Raw genomic sequence first — 18598 nt, 5'->3', positions numbered from 1 at the left:
AATCTGTTGTCCAACTCAGTGTAAAAAAAATGATTCTTGGAAAGAACTAATTATTTTAATAATAATAAAGCTGAAAAATCATGACTTATTGCAATATTGCTTAATTTAATTAAGTAATAACTTTTTACAGTAATCAAGAATGTCATTAATAAATTGAGGTGAACAATTGTGCCTTTAAATCTGTTTTATTAATTTATATAATTAAAAAATTATGTCATAATTTATCACAATATTGCTTAATTTAATTAAGTCATAACTTTTTACAGTAATCAGGAGTGTCATTAATAAATTAAGGTGAACAGTTGCGCCTTCAAATATGCTTTATTAATTTATATAATTAAAAAGTCAGAAAATTTGGATGTTATGAAAATAACTTTTTTAAAAAAGATATATAGATTATATGTTGAAACAGATATATTATCTGATGCAACAGGTTATCTATTTATTGCAACGACTTAATATTTGTTGTCACAGATGAGTTATCTGATGCAACAGATATATAATCTGTTGTCTAACTCAGTGTAAAAAAAATGGTTCCCGAAAAGAACTAATTATTAATAATAATAAAGCTGAAGAGTCATGACTTATCATAATATTGCTTAATTTAATTAAGTCATAACTTTTTACAGTAATAAAAAATGTGATTAATAAATGGAGGTGTACAGTTGCGATTTTTTTTAACTTATTCAAGTTCAATCCTCTATAAATAGGTCTCTCCTTATTCAATCGTCCGTTCTACTACACACTGTTTATTCCTCGCTCTTTTCACACCTTCAACTACTTTCTCTTCAAGAACTTGATAGCTTTTTCCTGTCTCTGGTAAGTTTTTTTCTTGATTTTTTTTGTAAATATACGTTGTATTACATTACATTCGAATTTTTTCTTTTCTTTACTTTTGTTTTTACGTGTGTGTTTTGTTAACTTATGCATTTTCTAGATATGACTGATCCTGTGTGAGATGTCGCTATTTTACGAGACGCCATGCGGAAACGGCAGAAGGAGGTTCATGACCTGCATTGGGAGTTGACCGCCGTCAGAGTAAGGATGCTGCGGGAGATCCACAGGCTGATGAAGGCGCTGCTGCTGCCGATTGAAGATTGGCCAGCAGGCCATACAAATAATAATAATGATAATAATTATTAATCTTTTTTTTCTTTTATCTATGTATTTGTTTTTTGTTTGTTTTATAAAAAATTATGTTTGATGCATTTGATTTTTTATTTCTTATTTAATTTTCATGCTGTCTATTTCTTTTTCTCAACGAATGACATGTCTACAATTAAGGAATAATTCGATTCCAGTATCAATAGCAAGAGATCAACATATGAGTTGAGTTATCTGTTAGGTTTTTGACAGAAACTGTATTTGCTATTCGAAATAGATTAGTAATCTGGTGAAACAGATTATTTATCTGTTGAAACAGATTAGTAATTTGGTGCAACAGAATACCCATCAATTCGATTCATATTACGGGCATCTAGAACCATAAACACGAATCCAACATAAGTCTACTGTTACAACAAAATATTTATTTGGTACCGCAGATAATGAATCTGTTTAAACAGATTGCTCTTATGTTGCATTCATGTTTGCGTGCTAGCTATTGTTGAAAAAACAACACACTAGTAGTTACCCAGATAACAAATTCAACTAAAAAATATAATTTGACTTACCAAAGTCTCCTCTCAAGTAAATGCCGAAGTTGAAAGTGATTTACGAAATAAAATTTGACATAAGAATTTGGACAAAGAGTAGCAGTTGGGGTAACAACAACAACAACAACAATGATCAACAAGATGAATATGAAGATGATAATGAAGTATAAGATGATGATAATGGATCAGAAGATGATGAATAAAGCAACAACAACAATGAACAACAAATATCGCGAATAAAGAGAAAATAACAATGGATGAGGAGAGAGAAAAATGCGTCTTTTTCCCTTCGTTTCTCGTTATATTAACTAACATTTGGATCAAAGTATAAATTTAAAAACTTGTGGGTTATTTTGAAATTTTTTAAACTTTCTTAATCCATAATTAAGTAATTGTCACCTCTACTCAATTATTAAGACTTGTGTCACCCATACCTCATTTTAAATCTCTTTTGTCACCTGTGGCCCAAAGCCCCTACTCTCCTTGTCCAAACTTTTGTGACATTGATAGTTAATTATATTTTTTAAATAGTTTAAGTTTTTAATTATTGTAATTTATAATACAGTTTCTTCTATTCTAATTTAAGTGGCACTGAGATAATTTCGAAAATCAATCATATACCACGATTTAAGTAGCGAAGCAGACATGTATTAAATGAATCATAATAACTAATCAGAAATGACATAACAAAATTGCTACAAAAAACATCTAAGTGGGTCTCATATAAGATGTCAAGTTAATTTAAAACAACAAGAGTTAATTTGTGTCTATTTTTTCTTTTTTTTTTATTTAATATTATTAAATTTTTAATACTTAGATGAGTTATAACAATTAATTAGGTGTGATATAATAAAATTACGATTGAAGAAGCTGAAGCAACCATGTTATAAATGTCTAATTTACCTATTCTATTAAACATGATTAATTTTATAATATGTAAGATCCAATCAAATATCACGATGTGGTGAATCAGACATGTATTAAATAACTCACAATAACTAATTAGAGATATAACAAATTGCTACAAAAGATATTTGTAAAAACAATTTAAGTGGGTCTCATATAAGATGTCAAGTAATTTAAAACATCAAGAGTTAATTTATCATTTTATTTCTATTTTATTTTTTATTAAATATTAATTTTTTAATACCTAGATGACTTATAATAATTAATTAAGGAATGATATAGTAAAATTACGATTGAAACAGCTGAAACAAATATGTCATAATTGTCTATTTTACCTTTTTTATTAAATATTATTAATTTTTAAATACATAAATGACATATAATAATTATTTAAGGGTAATACAATAATATCACGGAAGAAGCAGGCACGTCAACAAAGAGGTGTCTGCTTCTTCGCGTTTCTAATTAGTAGTAATTTTTTATTAAATATTATTTTTTAATACCTAGATGACTTATAATAATAATTAGGGAGTGATATAGTAAAATTACGATTGAAACAGCTGAAACAAATATGTCATAATTGTCTATTTTACTTTTTTTATTAAATATTATTAATTTTTAAATACATAAATGACATATAATAATTATTTAAGGGTAATACAGTAAAATCACGGAAGAAGCAGGCACGCCGACGAAGAAGTACCGGCTTCTTTGCGTTTCTAAATAGTAGTAATTATTTTTTATTAAATATTTTTTTTTTTTAATACCTAGATAACTTATAATAATTAATTAGAGAGTGATATGGTAAAATTACGATTGAAAAAAACTAAAACAGATATGTCATAATTGTTTATTTTATTTTTTATTAAATATTATTAATTTTTAAATACATAACTGACTTATAATAATTATTTAAGAGTAATATAGTAAAATCACGGAAGAAGCAGATACGTTAACAAAGAGAAACTTCCAAGTTGCTGACTATGATCATGTGCAAATAGAAAAAAAAAAGGCAATCTAGTGCACTAAAGTTCCCACTATATGCAGAATTTAGGGAAGAGTCGAATCATAAAGATTTATTGCACGCAATCTTACCTTGCATTTCTGCGAGAGATTGTTTCCACTTTTCATGGCTTAAAACCGTGACCTGAAGATCACAGAGAAACAACGTCCGACAATTTGGAGCTTAATTACAAAAAATTTCAATATTTTGCATAATTAATGATAACTCGGAATTTTGAATTTATCAAGATATATAATTAGCTCCGATAGATTCAACAAAGATACATTTTTTCCGTTGTAAAGATACATAATAAACTTTCTATATATTTTTTTGTTTTGATTTTTGGTCTGTCGAGATACATAATACATTCAACGAAGATACATGTTTTCCTTGTAAAGATATATAATTAGCTCTTTGATATATTCAACGATGATACATAATTAGTTGGAATTTTGGTAATTACTTTGTAAGGATGGAAAATTATATAAATATAGTAAGTTTAGGTGTGTATATATATACTAGATACTTAGCCCGTGCCAGCACGGGCCCAATATATATTATTTGTGTTATCACAATTTATATAGCACAAATTATATTTGGAGAGTCAATTAAATTTTTATTAATATAATTTTTAAATAATTTAAGTTGCTAATCATTGTGTTTTATAGTACCTTTTACGTAATTATCAAACAATTTATGTTACTCGCTTTATCCCAATTTTGAAATTTAGAGAGTCAATCAAATTTTTACTAATATAATTTTTAAATATTTTAATTATTAATCGTTGTGATTTATAGTATTTTTGTATGTAATCTCAAATAATTTATGTTACTCGCTTTATCACAATTTATGTGACATTATTACAATTTAAGAGTCAATCATATTTTTTACCGTATTTTTTTTATAATATTATAAGATGTTAATAGTTATGACTTATAATTTTTTTTCTGTATATTTTTTAAATATATAATATTTTACCTAAATAAAATAAATAAATCAAAATAACAAAGTACCAAATTTTCAAAATATTGTTGTGTAGTGTGTGTTTCACACGTGTCTTTTACCTATCTTTTTTAAAGAAGGCCGTTTGGATAGAGTTTCATTTTTCCCCTTTCTATTAGTTTCAATTTTTATGGTATTACTGCAATTTTAAAGTTCTCTTCATGTTTCACTTTTTCTACAAATGTTGTTTTTCAGCAAAGGGGAAAACTAAAATGAGATTTTTAATCTTCAATTTTCCGTTTTCTTCTTTAGATCTTCGACATGCAATACGTAGAACTATTGATTTCTCTTAAAAACCCATTTTTTTTTTTCTCCATTTTGGAATAAGCAGCAAACATGGCTTCTCCTTCAAATTTTTGTATGGTTATGATTTTCTTCTTTTACTTTTGATACAAAAAATCCTCGATTAACTTTTTCTGGATTTTGCTGAATTTAGGAGGTGAATCGGTATCAAGTATTCCGTTAATGATTCAAGAGCTTCTTATGAACTTCGACAACTAAATCCTTTGGTTTGATACCTTCGTATCCGAGAGTCAACATCTCTTCACTCCGGGTGTGTTTGGTGTGATGAAAAATATTTTTGATGGAAAGTGTTTTCTTTTGAAAAATAAGTTGGTTTTCTACTTATTTTCTCATGTTTGATTGGTGAATGAAAAATATTTTTGAAAAGATATTTTATGGTGTTTAGTTGGTGAGCAGAAAATATTTTTTAAAAAAATATTTTCTTGACGATTGAAAAATATTTTTTTAGAAAATACTACTATTTGTTAATTAATATATCAGTACCTCTAACAACTTAACAATTTGGAAGAACTAATTTAAGCATAACAAATAATATCGATATCAAATACTAAAATATTACAATCATTAAATTTAAGCAACTATTAATTAACAAATATAAGAGATACTTTTTAATATTTTGTTAGGACAATCTCAAGATACTATAATTAATAGAAATATAACAGAATGACAAACTAATTCAATATCAATATAACAGAATGACAAACTAATTCAATATCGTAACAAGTTATATTGATAACAAAATGAAATATGTAATTAACAAAAGTAATATAATTTAATATCGTAACAAGTTACATTGATAATAAAATGAAATATGCGAGTAATATAATTTAATATCATAACAAGTTACATTGATAACAAAATGAAATATGCAATTAACAAAAGTAATATATTTAAGTTTTTCTCTGTGCATATAAAAATAATAATATATTCAACGAATTAAAAATGGAAAAAATTTGAACTTAATTATTTTTTATTTTAAACAAACATTTTCGAGTAATGTAAATTTTTAAAAAATATAAATTTTTTAAGTCATGTGAATATAAATGTTGTTGTGGTGGGAAGAAGGGTGAGAGTTAGGTTATAAGTCACATTTATCATTTTCTGGAAAATGACTTTTCTTGGCCCATAAGGGAACTCATTTTCCATCAAATGATGGAAAATAAATTATCTTGAAAAATATTTTTCTAAACTTTTGTTGCAACTAAACAAGGAAAAATCGGAAAACATTTTCTGAAAAATATTTTCCTTCATACCAAACACACCCTCCATCTTTATGGTCGGCGCTGAATCTCAAAATGGAGATTTTTTGTGGTTGGCGCAGATAGGTCCATTAAAAAAGGTTTGGGTCAGTCAACTAGTGTCAAAAGCCCAACCCAACATCCTCCAATAATAAATCCCAACCCAACAACCCCATTACAAAAAAGCCCAACCCAACACCCCCAACACAAAAAGCCCAACCCGACAATCCCCAACACAAAAAGCCCATAAATTTTATCCATATTTCTTCTTTCTTCTCCATTACAATTCTGCAAAACCCTCGTAGTACTCCCTCAGAGGTTTTAGTAGCAGACGAACAATGGCGAAAACGAGCAAAACCGAAAGTTCATCAAAGAAGAAGAAGATGAAGAAGAGCAGCAAAACAGGTCCAAAATCCAAAGACATGAAGCTCAAACCACCAAAGGAAAATCCATTCGAAGCTATTTGGTCACGCCGTAAATTCGATATACTTGGCAAAAAACGTAAAGGTGAACAACGAAGAATTGGTGAAGCTCGTTCTTCTGCCATCGAAAAGGTACACTTACTTTTCTTATTTAGTCTGTTTCAAAGTCTGACAGTATTTAAAAGTCTTTTATTACTTTCTTAAATTTCGTGCCAAAGTGAAAACGAGACAATTAACTCGAGACAGACGGAGTATTTAGCATAAAAAAAAAGTTGCATATTTTTGATTGATTTTTCATTAATTTTAGGTAGTTTGGTAAACTACTTAGTCATAAGAACTATCTATTTTGACTCGACACGAAATTTAAAAAAATGAAATTTTTTTGAATTTTGTGATCTTAAATTAAAGTTGTGTCAAATGTACAAAAAGCCTTTTAATCTTGTAGTTTCAAACATGCCATTTGGAAAGTTGGAATTGAAGTGTTGCCAAAAAGGAAAAAGGGTCATTCTTGTTGAAACAGACTAAAAAGAAAGTACTTTAATTTTTTTGGAATGGAGGGAGTACAACATTCGAGAGCTAGTGAGAAAATAAAAGTTATTCATATAAAAGATTAATATGAAATTTGGTTTGCAATTTAGAAACCTAGATAACTAATACTTGCATAGTTAGTAGCATTACTAATACAACAACAACAAACCCAGTATATTCCCACATAGTGGGGTCTGGGGAGGGTAGAATGTACGCAGTCCATACCACTACCTCTAGGGAGGTAGAGAGGCTAATTCCAATAGACCCCCGGCTCAAGACAAAAGACATTAAACAGAAACATCAAAATCGTAGAACATGATACAAATAAAATAGGTATGACACTCGCAATTAGAGAAAAGAAAGAAAGAAATACATACGTAAATCAATAACTAAAGCCATAAATAAATAGATAAATACATAAATTTGCCAACAAACGACAGCAAGTCCTCCTTCTTACTGACTACTACTCCTCCACACCCTTAGCCCTTTACTCTAATACTTTTCCTCCATAACTTTCTATCCAGGGTCATGTCCTCAGTCAGCTGTAACTGCTCTATGTCACGTTTAATCACTTCTCTCCAGTGTTTTTCGGTCTACCCCTACCCCACTTGAAACCTTCCAAGGCCAACCTCTCACACCTACAAACTGGGGCATCCGTGCCCTTCCTCATCACATGACCAAACCATCTCAACCTCACTTCCCGAATTTTATCCTCCACCGACACCACTCCCACCTTCTCTCGAATAATTTCATTCCTAACCCTATCAGCCCTAGTGAATCCACATATCCAGCGTAACATTCTCATTTCCGCCACCTTCAACTTTTGGATATGAGAACTCTTAACCGGCCAACACTTTGCTCCATACAACATAGCAGGCCGGACTGCAACTCTATAGAATTTGCCTTTCAGTTTGAGGGGCACCTTGTGTCGCATAAAATTCCCAAAGCGAGCCTCCATTTCATCCAACCTGCCCCCATGCGGTGAGATACATCCTCATCTATCTCTTCATTCCCCTGAATCGTAGAACCAAGATACTTAAAACTATCCCTCTTGCAAACCACCTGAGAATCCAACTTTACTACCAGCTCCTCCTCTTGCCTCGAGTCACTGAACTTGCACTCCAAGTACTCCGTCTTGGTCCTACTCAACCGAAAACCTTTAGACTCCAGGGTCTCTCTCCAAATCTCCAGCTTATCATTAACCCCTTGTCGCGATTCATCAATCAGAACTATATCATTCGCGAAAAGCATACACTAAGGCACCTCACCTTGTATATTCCGCGTCAGCACATCCATCACCAAAGCGAATAAAAACGGACTAAGAGTTGATCCCTGGTGCAACCCTGTCAAGACTGGAAAATGCTCAGAATCTCCTCCCACTGTCCTTACCCGAGTCTTCGATCCCTCATACATGTCCTTAATCGCTCTGATATACGCCACGGGAACCCCCTCGCCTCCAAGCAACTCCAAAGAACCTCCTTAGGGACCTTGTCATTCGCCTTTTCCAGGTCTATAAACACCATGTGAAGATCCCTCTTCCTCTCTCTATGCTGCTCCACCAGTCTCCGCACAAGGTGAATTGCCTCAGTCGTGGAGCGACCAGGCATAAAACCAAATTGGTTCTCCGAAATAGACACAATCTTCCTCAACCTCCGCTCCACCACCCTCTCCCAAATCTTCATCGTGTGACTCAACAACTTAATACCCCGGTAGTTGTTGCAACTCTGAATGTCACCCTTGTTCTTATATAGAGGAATCATCGTGCTCCATCTCCACGCCTCGGGCATCTTTGCTGACTTGAAAATATTATTAAACAAGTTGGTCAGCTACCGCAACCCTGACCCGCCATAGAACTTCCAAAAATCCACCGGAATCTTGTCGGGCCCCGTCGCCCTACCCCTTCTCATCTTGCGAATAGCCTCACTGACCTCCTCTACCCTAAAACGCCGACAGTTAGTAGCATTACTAATACCTGCATAATTCTAACCAGCTACCAAACGACCTTAATAATATCTATAAAAGATGTTGTTTGCTTTCTTAATTCTGGGAGAAGCCAAAACCGTATAATCAAATTGAAAGAGTGAGTATTTAAAAAAAAAAGTTGCAGTATTTTGACTGATTTTCCATTAATTTAAGGCTTTTGGGATTTTGATTATGATTGTTTTGTTGTGATTATAGAGGAAGAAGACACTATTGAAGGAGTATGAGCAAAGTGGGAAATCATCAATGTTTGTTGATAAGCGTATTGGAGAAAATGATGAAGGGCTTGGTGAATTTGATAAAGCTATTATGAGGTCTCAGCGTGAGAGGCAGGTTTGTTTCGAAAGTTTTCTTCACTGCCAATCGTTTAATTTTGTTCATATTTTGTTGTAAGAAGTAAAAGTTGATGATGCTTCATAACTCACAATCAATGTTAGCATAAAGTAGTGATTTTTATCATGTTAGCGTGAAGTAGTGATTTTTAGATGATAATGTCTTCTCTAAAAGTTCTGTTCACGACCAATGCTTGAATATTATATTCAGATTCTACTTTTTTTTTTGAGTAAGCATGAGCACCTCGACTAATTCAATGAGAAAGCTCAACTAGTTCCATTATAGGGGTACTTGCTAAATCTCTCACCATACCATTACATGTATCGGTGTACTCTGTCTATCAAGATTTGGATGGATGAGAAGGATTCACCTAGTTTTTTGCCTCTCTGCTGGAATTTGAACATGAAACTAATGGTTCTAAATCCACTTCGTTTATGAGTAGGTCTCACCTTGGGTGTCAAATTCTATAGTTAGAAGTAACATTTGATGTCCAAAGTTGTAACCTAATGGTTGATGTAATGACCCTTTCGGTCATTTTTCATATTTCCGCTTATTTTCACCGTTAGGGCCTTTCCATAGCTGCCACAAGTCAAATGACTTGTGGGATGACTTGCCTTTCCATAAAAATGACTTGTGACAGCTATGGAGAAGCCCTAACGGCGAAGATAAGCGGAAATATGAAAAATGACCGGAAGAGTCATTACAGTTGATGAAGTGGGAGGAGAACTATGTGGCTTCAAGTTTAAATCCCACACTATTTTTTTTTTAAGGTGTTCTTTTCCATCCACCTTAGTTTAGGTGGCCAGTTACTCGGTACGTGGGAGGTACAGCCTGGTGGAACAGTTGAGAGGTCTGTACACCATTGTCAATAAAAAAAGAGTTAAAACTGATGCTTCAGAAGTTCAACGTCCTCTTTTTGTATTGCCCCCACGTGTTTGATGGGGAAAAACTTGTTCTCTGTTCGTTATGTTAGCATAAAGTAGTATTTTTTATGGTGGAAAATATACACACTCATTGTAAATAAAAAAGAATCATAAGTAGATGTTGAAGAAGTGGTCTTTCAATGGCAATCATGGAGATTTAGTTAGCTATGCTTTTTTAGTTTGGCCATCTAAATAATGAAGAGTCAGTTAGAGAAGATTAGAGCATTGGCGTGAGAGTGAATTTTCGGTCAAAATAAACAAGCTTGTTAAATGCCAAAATTGAAAATTGCACGTCTGGATATTTGAATACGCCAACTTACATAATGGAACGGAGAAGGCTCAACCCTCCATAGTGAACCCAACTTTGGAAATGGGATCTGAAACAAATCAATGAACTCATTTTCAAACAAAGAAGATAAAAAAGAAAAGCGTGGAGCCTAGGAATAGGAAATGAATGGATCATTGCGTGTTCATTTCGTCAGGAACGCCAGATTAATCATCATTAGAAAAAAAATGCGCATTGAGTGAGTAGTTAGTTGAAGGCGAGCCTTGACTGGTAAATTTACTGCCATGTGACCAGGAGGTCATGTGTTCAAGCCTTGGAAACAGCCTCCGCAGAAATGCAAGGTAAGGCTGCGTACAATATACCCTTGTGGTGAGGCCCTTCCTTGGACTCCGTGCATAGCGGGAGCTTTAGTGCACCGGACTGCCTTTTTTTATTGTGCGAGTAGTTAGTTCAGGCCTTTTTGCATGAGAAAAATGGTTGCATGATTTTACCAGTGTGCCTTTCACTTTTATTAAATTATGTTCATTTCGTCAGGAACGCCAGATTAATCATCATTAGAAAAAAAATGCGCATTGAGTGAGTAGTTAGTTGAAGGCGAGCCTTGACTGGTAAATTTACTGCCATGTGACCAGGAGGTCATGTGTTCAAGCCTTGGAAACAACCTCCGCAGAAATGCAAGGTAAGGCTGCGTACAATATACCCTTGTGGTGAGGCCCTTCCTTGGACTCCGTGCATAGCGGGAGCTTTAGTGCACCGGACTGCCCTTTTTTATTGTGCGAGTAGTTAGTTCATTTGCATGAGAAAAATGGTTGCATGATTTTACCAGTGTGCCTTTCACTTTTATTAAATTATCTGATACTGCTCTATTGTTGTTGACAAATATCTACTTTTTGTTTTCCTTAATATCTAGATGAAATTGAAGAAAAACAAGTATAATCTGTCAGATGAGGATGAAGAGGACTTTGACTTTGGTGTCTCATTGGGAAGGGATGATTTTGATGAGGAAGTTCCATTTGATGAGGATGAGGAGGATTATGCAAGAGACGGTGAGAATAACCCTTCGCGTGTTTAAAATGATACTAGTTTTTATATGGCAAAAAAAGGAGTAATTTGTTGCCAAAATGTCATGTTGAATTCAAATCATACTAATTAGGATTCTTTGAAATTATAGAGGGAGAAAATCTTTTTGTTCGAGAATGTGTGCGTAGCTTATTGGGGTAGACCAAGAAAGTTGGTCAATGTCATTGTTTCAATGGAGTACTTTTTCACTTCTTGAATCAGGGTAGGAGAGACGTATGGTATTATTTTTAGTTTGGTTCCGTATCCTTTATGGTAAGGACTAAGGACACCTATTTTATTTTATTGTTAGATGCCCCACCTTTTTTGGTAGTTACGCATTAACATTCTTAAGTCAATGTACATTTAAAAGAAACCACAGAGCTTTTGATGGGGTGGAGAACTACTATGTACATTTGAAGAATAGTCTCTCATTCCCCGTTTCTTTTGCTGCATCAGTGAAGTTCCAGTTTGTATATAGGAGCTGGTATGTTCAGATTTTGTAGATTCTCTAATTTTCTGTATACTGTTTGTTTGCTGGAGATTTTCGTATGATAGTAAATTATTTACCTTATTAAAAAAAAACCTCAAAGTCCCTTGTATAGTTACAAAAGTTAAGGAGAATGCTTCTGATGGTCCTGACACTCTTGGAGGCTTGTACTATCTTTTTGCTGTATTTTGTCGTACAAGTTACTCCCTATTCAAAAAATAAATAATAGGAGAAAAATTTATGAAGAAAAACCATCATCATAAACCTAATCTAGCTACCAGCTAGAGTATTACCACCATTATTGGTTCATACATTATCATATCTTTTTTTCAGGGAAGTTGGTAATGTTTCAAAGCTTGTATTTTCTGTTGTTTAGCATCTTAAATTGTTTCTTGTATGGTTTTCCTCATATGTCTATTTTGGTGCAGATAAGTCAGCTATCTTGGGACAACTTAACTCTCATGGATCTCAGAATGCCCAACCAGGTCCAGTGGAAGCAGAGGAAAATGTTAGAATCTCCCCCTCCCCCTTTTCTTCATGCATATTACATGCTCTATTTTGGAGTTTATGGTGACTAGCTATTAACAGAGGAAATAGTTGTTATCTTTCTTGCCCCTCCCATGATTAAGAGCTCACTTAATTGTTATTCTGAATAGTTTGGCACTTAGATATAAATGTTTGTAACCTTGTAACTTAAATTGCTACTCCATGCATCTTTTGAGTCATATGAAAAGAAAGAAATTGAACATGTCTTGAAGGAAGCACTGAATCTACACACACGATGAAATATAGTGTCTCTATCTTTTCGCTTTTTGATGTTACCTTATAAAAAAAAAACCTTTTTGCTTTTTGGTGTAAGTTGATGCATTACTAGATGTACACATTATTGATGCATTACTAGATCATTGCAGTACCCTACAATTGTAAAAGGTATATAGGGACTGAGATATTCTTTTTGGCTGTACAGAGAAGCACCAACTTGGTGCAATTTCATCAATAAAATTATTTACTTGTGAAAAAAAATTGTTTTGCTCAAGCAAAGCTGTTAGGTGGCCGTGTTAATTTTTGACTGATGATACTAAACTAGCTTATGCCTCTGATAAAATGTCATTTAAACATTGTTAACAAGATAATTACATATGGGACCACTGATTTTACAGGCTGCCATTTAAAACAACAACAATAACAACAACAAACCCAGTGTATTCCCACATAGTGAGGTCTGGGGAGGGTAAGATGTACGCAGTCCATACCTCTACCTCTAAAGAAGTAGAAAGGCTGTTTCCGATAGACCCCCGGCTCAAGACACGGAATACTACACAAATACATAGTAAAGCATGGAACAGGCTGCCATTTAAAACCTGAGTAATTTATGAAAGAGAGAAATAAGAATAAAGATTTAACAGAAGAAAACAGGTTCTTACTTTGTTACCGGGAGCATGCATCATCTTGCGTGGGATAATAGTCCATTGTTCACAAACATGTCTCGAAAGATTCCTTTTTTTTTATTTACAACACAGCTGTTGTTCCACTCCTGATTTAGTGTACCATCTTATTGCAGTGGAAGAAAAGCAAGAAAGAAGTGATGGAGGAAGTCATTCAAAAGAGTAAATTCTTTAAGGTTTGTTGTTGTTTAATGTCTTATGGTGCAATCTGGTAAGCGAATGTCTCTTTACTTGCCATATGTTTGACAATTCTTTCGTTTTCCCTACATTGTTAGGCCCAAAAAGCGAAGGACAGAGAAGAAAATGATGAATTAACTGAACAATTGGACAAAGACTTCACATCACTGGTGAATTCAAAAGCCTTATTGTCACTGACCCAACCAGACAAGATAAATGCTCTGAAGGCTCTTGTGAACAAGAACATTTCAGTTGATAATGTCAAGAAAGATGAGGTAGCTGATGCTCCCAGAAAAGGATCTATTGGAAAGGTATAATTGGGTTTAATTTTTGATTGCCAGAAACATTCCAGATGGATATGCAGAATCCTAGTCTTCCCTCTTTTCGTGTGCCTCAATGTATCTTCTTCTCCATCTCTTTTAGGTTTCTAGTGCATTGTCCATGAACAATTACCAATAAATTTTCTTTTGATTATATTAAATTTATCTATGTTGACCACTTTTATCTTCGTATTGCTTTCAGGAAAAGCCCGACACTTATGAGATGCTTGTTAGTGAGATGGCAATGGATATCCGTGCTCGCCCATCAAACCGGACAAAGACTCCTGAAGAAATTGTGCAGGAGGAGAAAGAACGGCTGGAATTATTGGAGGTACAGATGCATTATGGCAGAAACAAGAGCTCTTGTGTCTCTTTTTAGCAATCATGCATTACAATGAGAATCTTTGGTACCAAGATGGAGAAAATGGTTATATTTCTATTAGTAAATTGCACTATCAAATTCTAAACTAAAGTCCTTTAAAAAAATGTTTTCTTTTTGACGATAGAGGATCCTGGTTCTATTTGACTATTTATAACATTCCTTCTGTGATGGTATCCTTATGTTCTTTCAAGTTGTTGTAATGTATGACTTTGTTATCAGCTAGGTAATTGGCGTTCTTGCATCATCATTACTGTTCTTTCATGCCTTCATTATGAAGCTGCCTACTGTGTAGTAGTAGCGATTGCTTGCTTTGTGCATTTTCACATTGTAGTCTTCTAAAACAGAATACATTTAGCTGAACTATTGGTTCAAAGATTTAATGGTTTGGAAGGATAAAGAACATTTATCTTTTGGCTATAGTAGATATTTGCTAATCAAAGTTTTATTCATTTTGCAGAAAGAACGTCAGAAGAGAATGGCTGCAGTTGATGATGAGAGTGATGAAGATGGAAATGCATCTGATGATGACAGTAAATTGGTCAGAGACCCAAGGACTATATCTGGCGATGATCTTGGGGATGATCTTGAGGAGGCGCCTAGAAATAAGTTAGGTTGGATTGGTGAAATCTTGAGAAGGAAAGAAAGTGAACTTGAGAGTGAAGATGCTGCTTCTACGGGGGATTCAGATAGTGAGGAGGACGATGGTGAGGATGAAGGAAGTGACGATGGGGAAGAAGAAGGAAGTGGCAATGGGGATGATGAAGGAAGTGATGAGTATGAAGAAGGAAAGACACAGACTATTAAGGACTGGGAGCAAAGTGACGATGATATTATTGATGATGCGAAGAAGGTGATGAAAATAAAGGACCTTAAGGGGGTTGACGTCAAGGGAAAAGAAGTTGGCACTGTACAAACCAAAAAAGAAAAAACGACTTTGAAGCATCCACAAAGCGAACTTCCCTATACAATTGAAGCCCCCAAAACCCTAGAGGAGTTCACTTCATTGATAGACAATTGTTCTGATGATCAAGTAATTGAAGCAATCAGGAGAATTCGTACATTCAATGCAATAACTGTTGCAGCAGAGAATAAAAAGAAAATGCAAGTATGATACTCTGTTTTCACTGCAATTTCTTTATGATTGATGTTTTAACCTTTGAGACTTTCTCCGTTCTTGTTGTTAACACATGGTGTGAAGGTTTGCCTTGAAATTTTAAGAGTATTTCACCATTTAACTGTATTTGCTCATGTAAATATCTCTGTGCATTGATAAAAAATGTTTACCGCAATTTCTTTATAAGTAGCTTGTTTCTTTCATCAGGTCTTTTACGGCGTGTTGCTGCAATATTTCGCTGTGTTGGCAAATAAGAAGCCATTGAATTTCAAGCTTTTGAATTTGCTTGTAAAGCCACTGATGGAGATGAGTGCAGCAACCCCATACTTTGCAGCTATATGTGCTCGCCAAAGGCTGCAAAGAATAAGGACACAGTTTTGTGAAGATCTTAAGCATACAGGTTTGTTTTCATATCCCATTTGTTTTCTTTAGTCAATCATTCTATCTCAACTTATGTTTCTTGACTTCACCTATTGTGTTTAATTCATTTGGTCCATCCGCATAGGAAAAAGCAGTTGGCCATCTTTGAAGACTGTCTTTTTGTTGAGGCTTTGGTCCATGATATTTCCATGCTCTGATTTTCGCCATTGTGTCATGACTCCTGCTATACTGCTTATGTGTGAATACCTAATGCGCTGTCCCATCATTTGCGGAAGAGATATTGCAATTGCTTCCTTCTTGTGCTCTTTGCTGCTCAGTGTAAGTCGATACCATGTTTCATTTGTCTTTCATGCACTGAAATTGATCGTTTGCTTAAGTTGAGGGTTCTACGATTTTGTTTAGTAGTGTCTTATATATCATCGGAACACGTATGGTTTCCACCTGTATTATAATCTTCAACTAAATCAAAGCAGCATCTGGACTTCTGGATGTATAGTGATTGTCTCCGCCTAGTATATATCGTGTACCTTACTAATAGTATGTGCTTCATAGTGAATATCTGCATATTACCCTCCTTGTTCTAATTCGTCAAGTCATTTGTCTTTGAAACCATTTATAGATATCTCCATTGTTTCTCCTTCTTCCTTCCTTGTTTTATACTTAAATACAGCGTGTTAGTCCAGCGTTATACAGGATTTCTTAGAGAGCTAATTGCTTTTAAATCATGACTTTGATTGCAAATATTTTCAATATCTTGTGCATATTTGCTTATATACCTCTTATTAGTTTTCATTTGTGATATTTGGAAGTATGAATTCTTGTGTGGTGTGTTCTGTCCTCATACTCTCGAGGCATGAGTTCATAGCTTTGCTTGTTTTAGGTATACAAAGCTTCAGAAACTTTGTTAATTTTCTAAGATTCCATCTGTCTCTACTTATTTATTACTCTTTTGTCTGTTCCGGATTGCACCTTTTTATTTTTCAATAGCATATAGTTAAGTTTACATTCTCATCTTGTCATTTGACAAGGTTTTGTTGCAGTCTCCACTGGAAATGAAAATAAATAATTTAACTTGGTACTGAAGTAAATTTTTATATTTTATTCCTATTAAATTATTTAAATTGGAATAGAGGGAGTTTCTTTACTAAAGTCACTCAAAATCAAGGTGCAGGTAGTTCTTAGGACTTCTTTAGGTTAAATGGACCTAGATTATTTGCAATAGTCGACTTGTCATCCCCTTTTATACCTATGAGCTAAGTTGCTCGGACTCTCCAAAAATGTTGCTGAACCCTGTCGGATCCTTCAAAAATACACTATTTTGGGAGGATCTGCACGCACTCATTGACATTTTTGAAGAGTCCGAGCAACATAGCCTATGAGTGACCATACTCAAGTTGGTTCCGGTAGCTATGTGTTATTTAGTGTCAACTTCTGGTCAAACAACACGTTTTATTAAAGACCGGTTGACAAGGTAATCCCTTTTGAGATTTAACTTTTGGCTTTTAGTTCTTTTATTCTCAAAAAGCATTCTTCCTGGTTGATGGTGTTTGCAATTACAGAATGACCATTTGGACGTATTTCTCCAAGCTTAAACGTCTTGCGCTGCAGGTAACTAAACAATCTCAAAAGTTTTGTCCTGAGGCTATAGTATTTCTTCAAACTTTGCTGATGGCAGCTCTAGACAGGGAACAGCGATTTGAAAATTTACAGGTTTGGCTTTACTTCAGTGTTTGAGCCGAGGGTCTATTGGAAACAGCCTCTCTACCTCTATATTCGGGCTGCTTCCTTCCACTTGTAAATTGAAAGTCATATTCTCGTGCTGCAGTTGAATAACCTTATGGAGATCAAAGAACTTGGGCCTTTGCTTTGTATACGCAGTAGCAATGCGGAGATGGGTTCTTTAGATTTTCTTGAGCTAATGGACTTACCAGAGGACTCTCAGTATTTCGACTCTGATAATTACAGGTCAGTTGGCATTCTGGTGACATAGGCAAATCTATTTGAGGAATCTCAAAGTTCGTTAAATTTTTGAATATGGCTCTATGAGATACAGTTGAGACAAATTACATGATGCGATTAAATGTTTTCTCGTGCAGGGCTAGCATCCTCGTAACAGTTCTGGAAACCCTGCAAGGATTTGTCAATGTATATAAGGACCTTATTTCTTTTCCTGAGATTTTCATGCCAATTTCAAAATTATTATGCAAATTGTCCGGAGAAAATCATATTCCAGGTGCATTAAGGGAGAAAATCGAGGATGTATCCCAATTAATTGACACAAAGGCTCAGGAACATCACATGTTGCGTCAACCTTTGAAAATGCGTAAGAAAAAACCTGTGCCCATCAGGATGCTTAATCCGAAATTCGAGGAGAAGTAAGAGATAATCTTCTTATTGCCTTATCTTTAATCAAAAGAATCATATTGCTCGTTTCTGTCGAGCTTTACTCATCTAGTGATCATATACCTCTGCAGCTATGTCAAGGGTAGAGATTATGATCCAGATCGTGAGCGTGCTGAAAAGAAAAAGTTGAAGAAACGTATAAAAGAGGAAGCTAAAGGTGCTGCACGAGAACTGCGTAAGGACAAAGATTTCTTGGCCAAGGCGAAGGAAAGGGAAAAGGCCCTACTGGCCGAAGAGAAGGCTGAGAAATA

At 34.2% G+C, this 18598-nt stretch overlaps 1 protein-coding gene across 1 annotated transcript in view; it reads left to right on the top strand.

Annotated features, from left to right (window-relative positions):
• Positions 1–6113: 6113 nt before the first annotated feature.
• The window catches only part of LOC107847423 (nucleolar protein 14), a gene marked incomplete in the record, with an annotated part of 29098 nt that continues 16613 nt past the window's right edge, over positions 6114–18598 (top strand). Inside the window, 14 exon segments of the mRNA XM_047399491.1 lie at positions 6114–6661; positions 9236–9370; positions 11490–11625; positions 12554–12633; positions 13687–13746; positions 13846–14058; positions 14270–14398; positions 14907–15554; positions 15771–15963; positions 16069–16262; positions 17553–17654; positions 17770–17909; positions 18041–18319; positions 18419–18566. Coding sequence (XP_047255447.1) covers positions 6446–6661; positions 9236–9370; positions 11490–11625; positions 12554–12633; positions 13687–13746; positions 13846–14058; positions 14270–14398; positions 14907–15554; positions 15771–15963; positions 16069–16262; positions 17553–17654; positions 17770–17909; positions 18041–18319; positions 18419–18566 — 2673 coding nt within the window.

This window comes from Capsicum annuum, chromosome 11 (assembly GCF_002878395.1).
Source record: "Capsicum annuum cultivar UCD-10X-F1 chromosome 11, UCD10Xv1.1, whole genome shotgun sequence".
Classification (NCBI taxonomy): domain Eukaryota; kingdom Viridiplantae; phylum Streptophyta; class Magnoliopsida; order Solanales; family Solanaceae; genus Capsicum; species Capsicum annuum.
The sequence above is the reverse complement of the archived record's forward strand: the minus strand, read 5'-3'. Positions and strand labels throughout refer to the sequence as shown.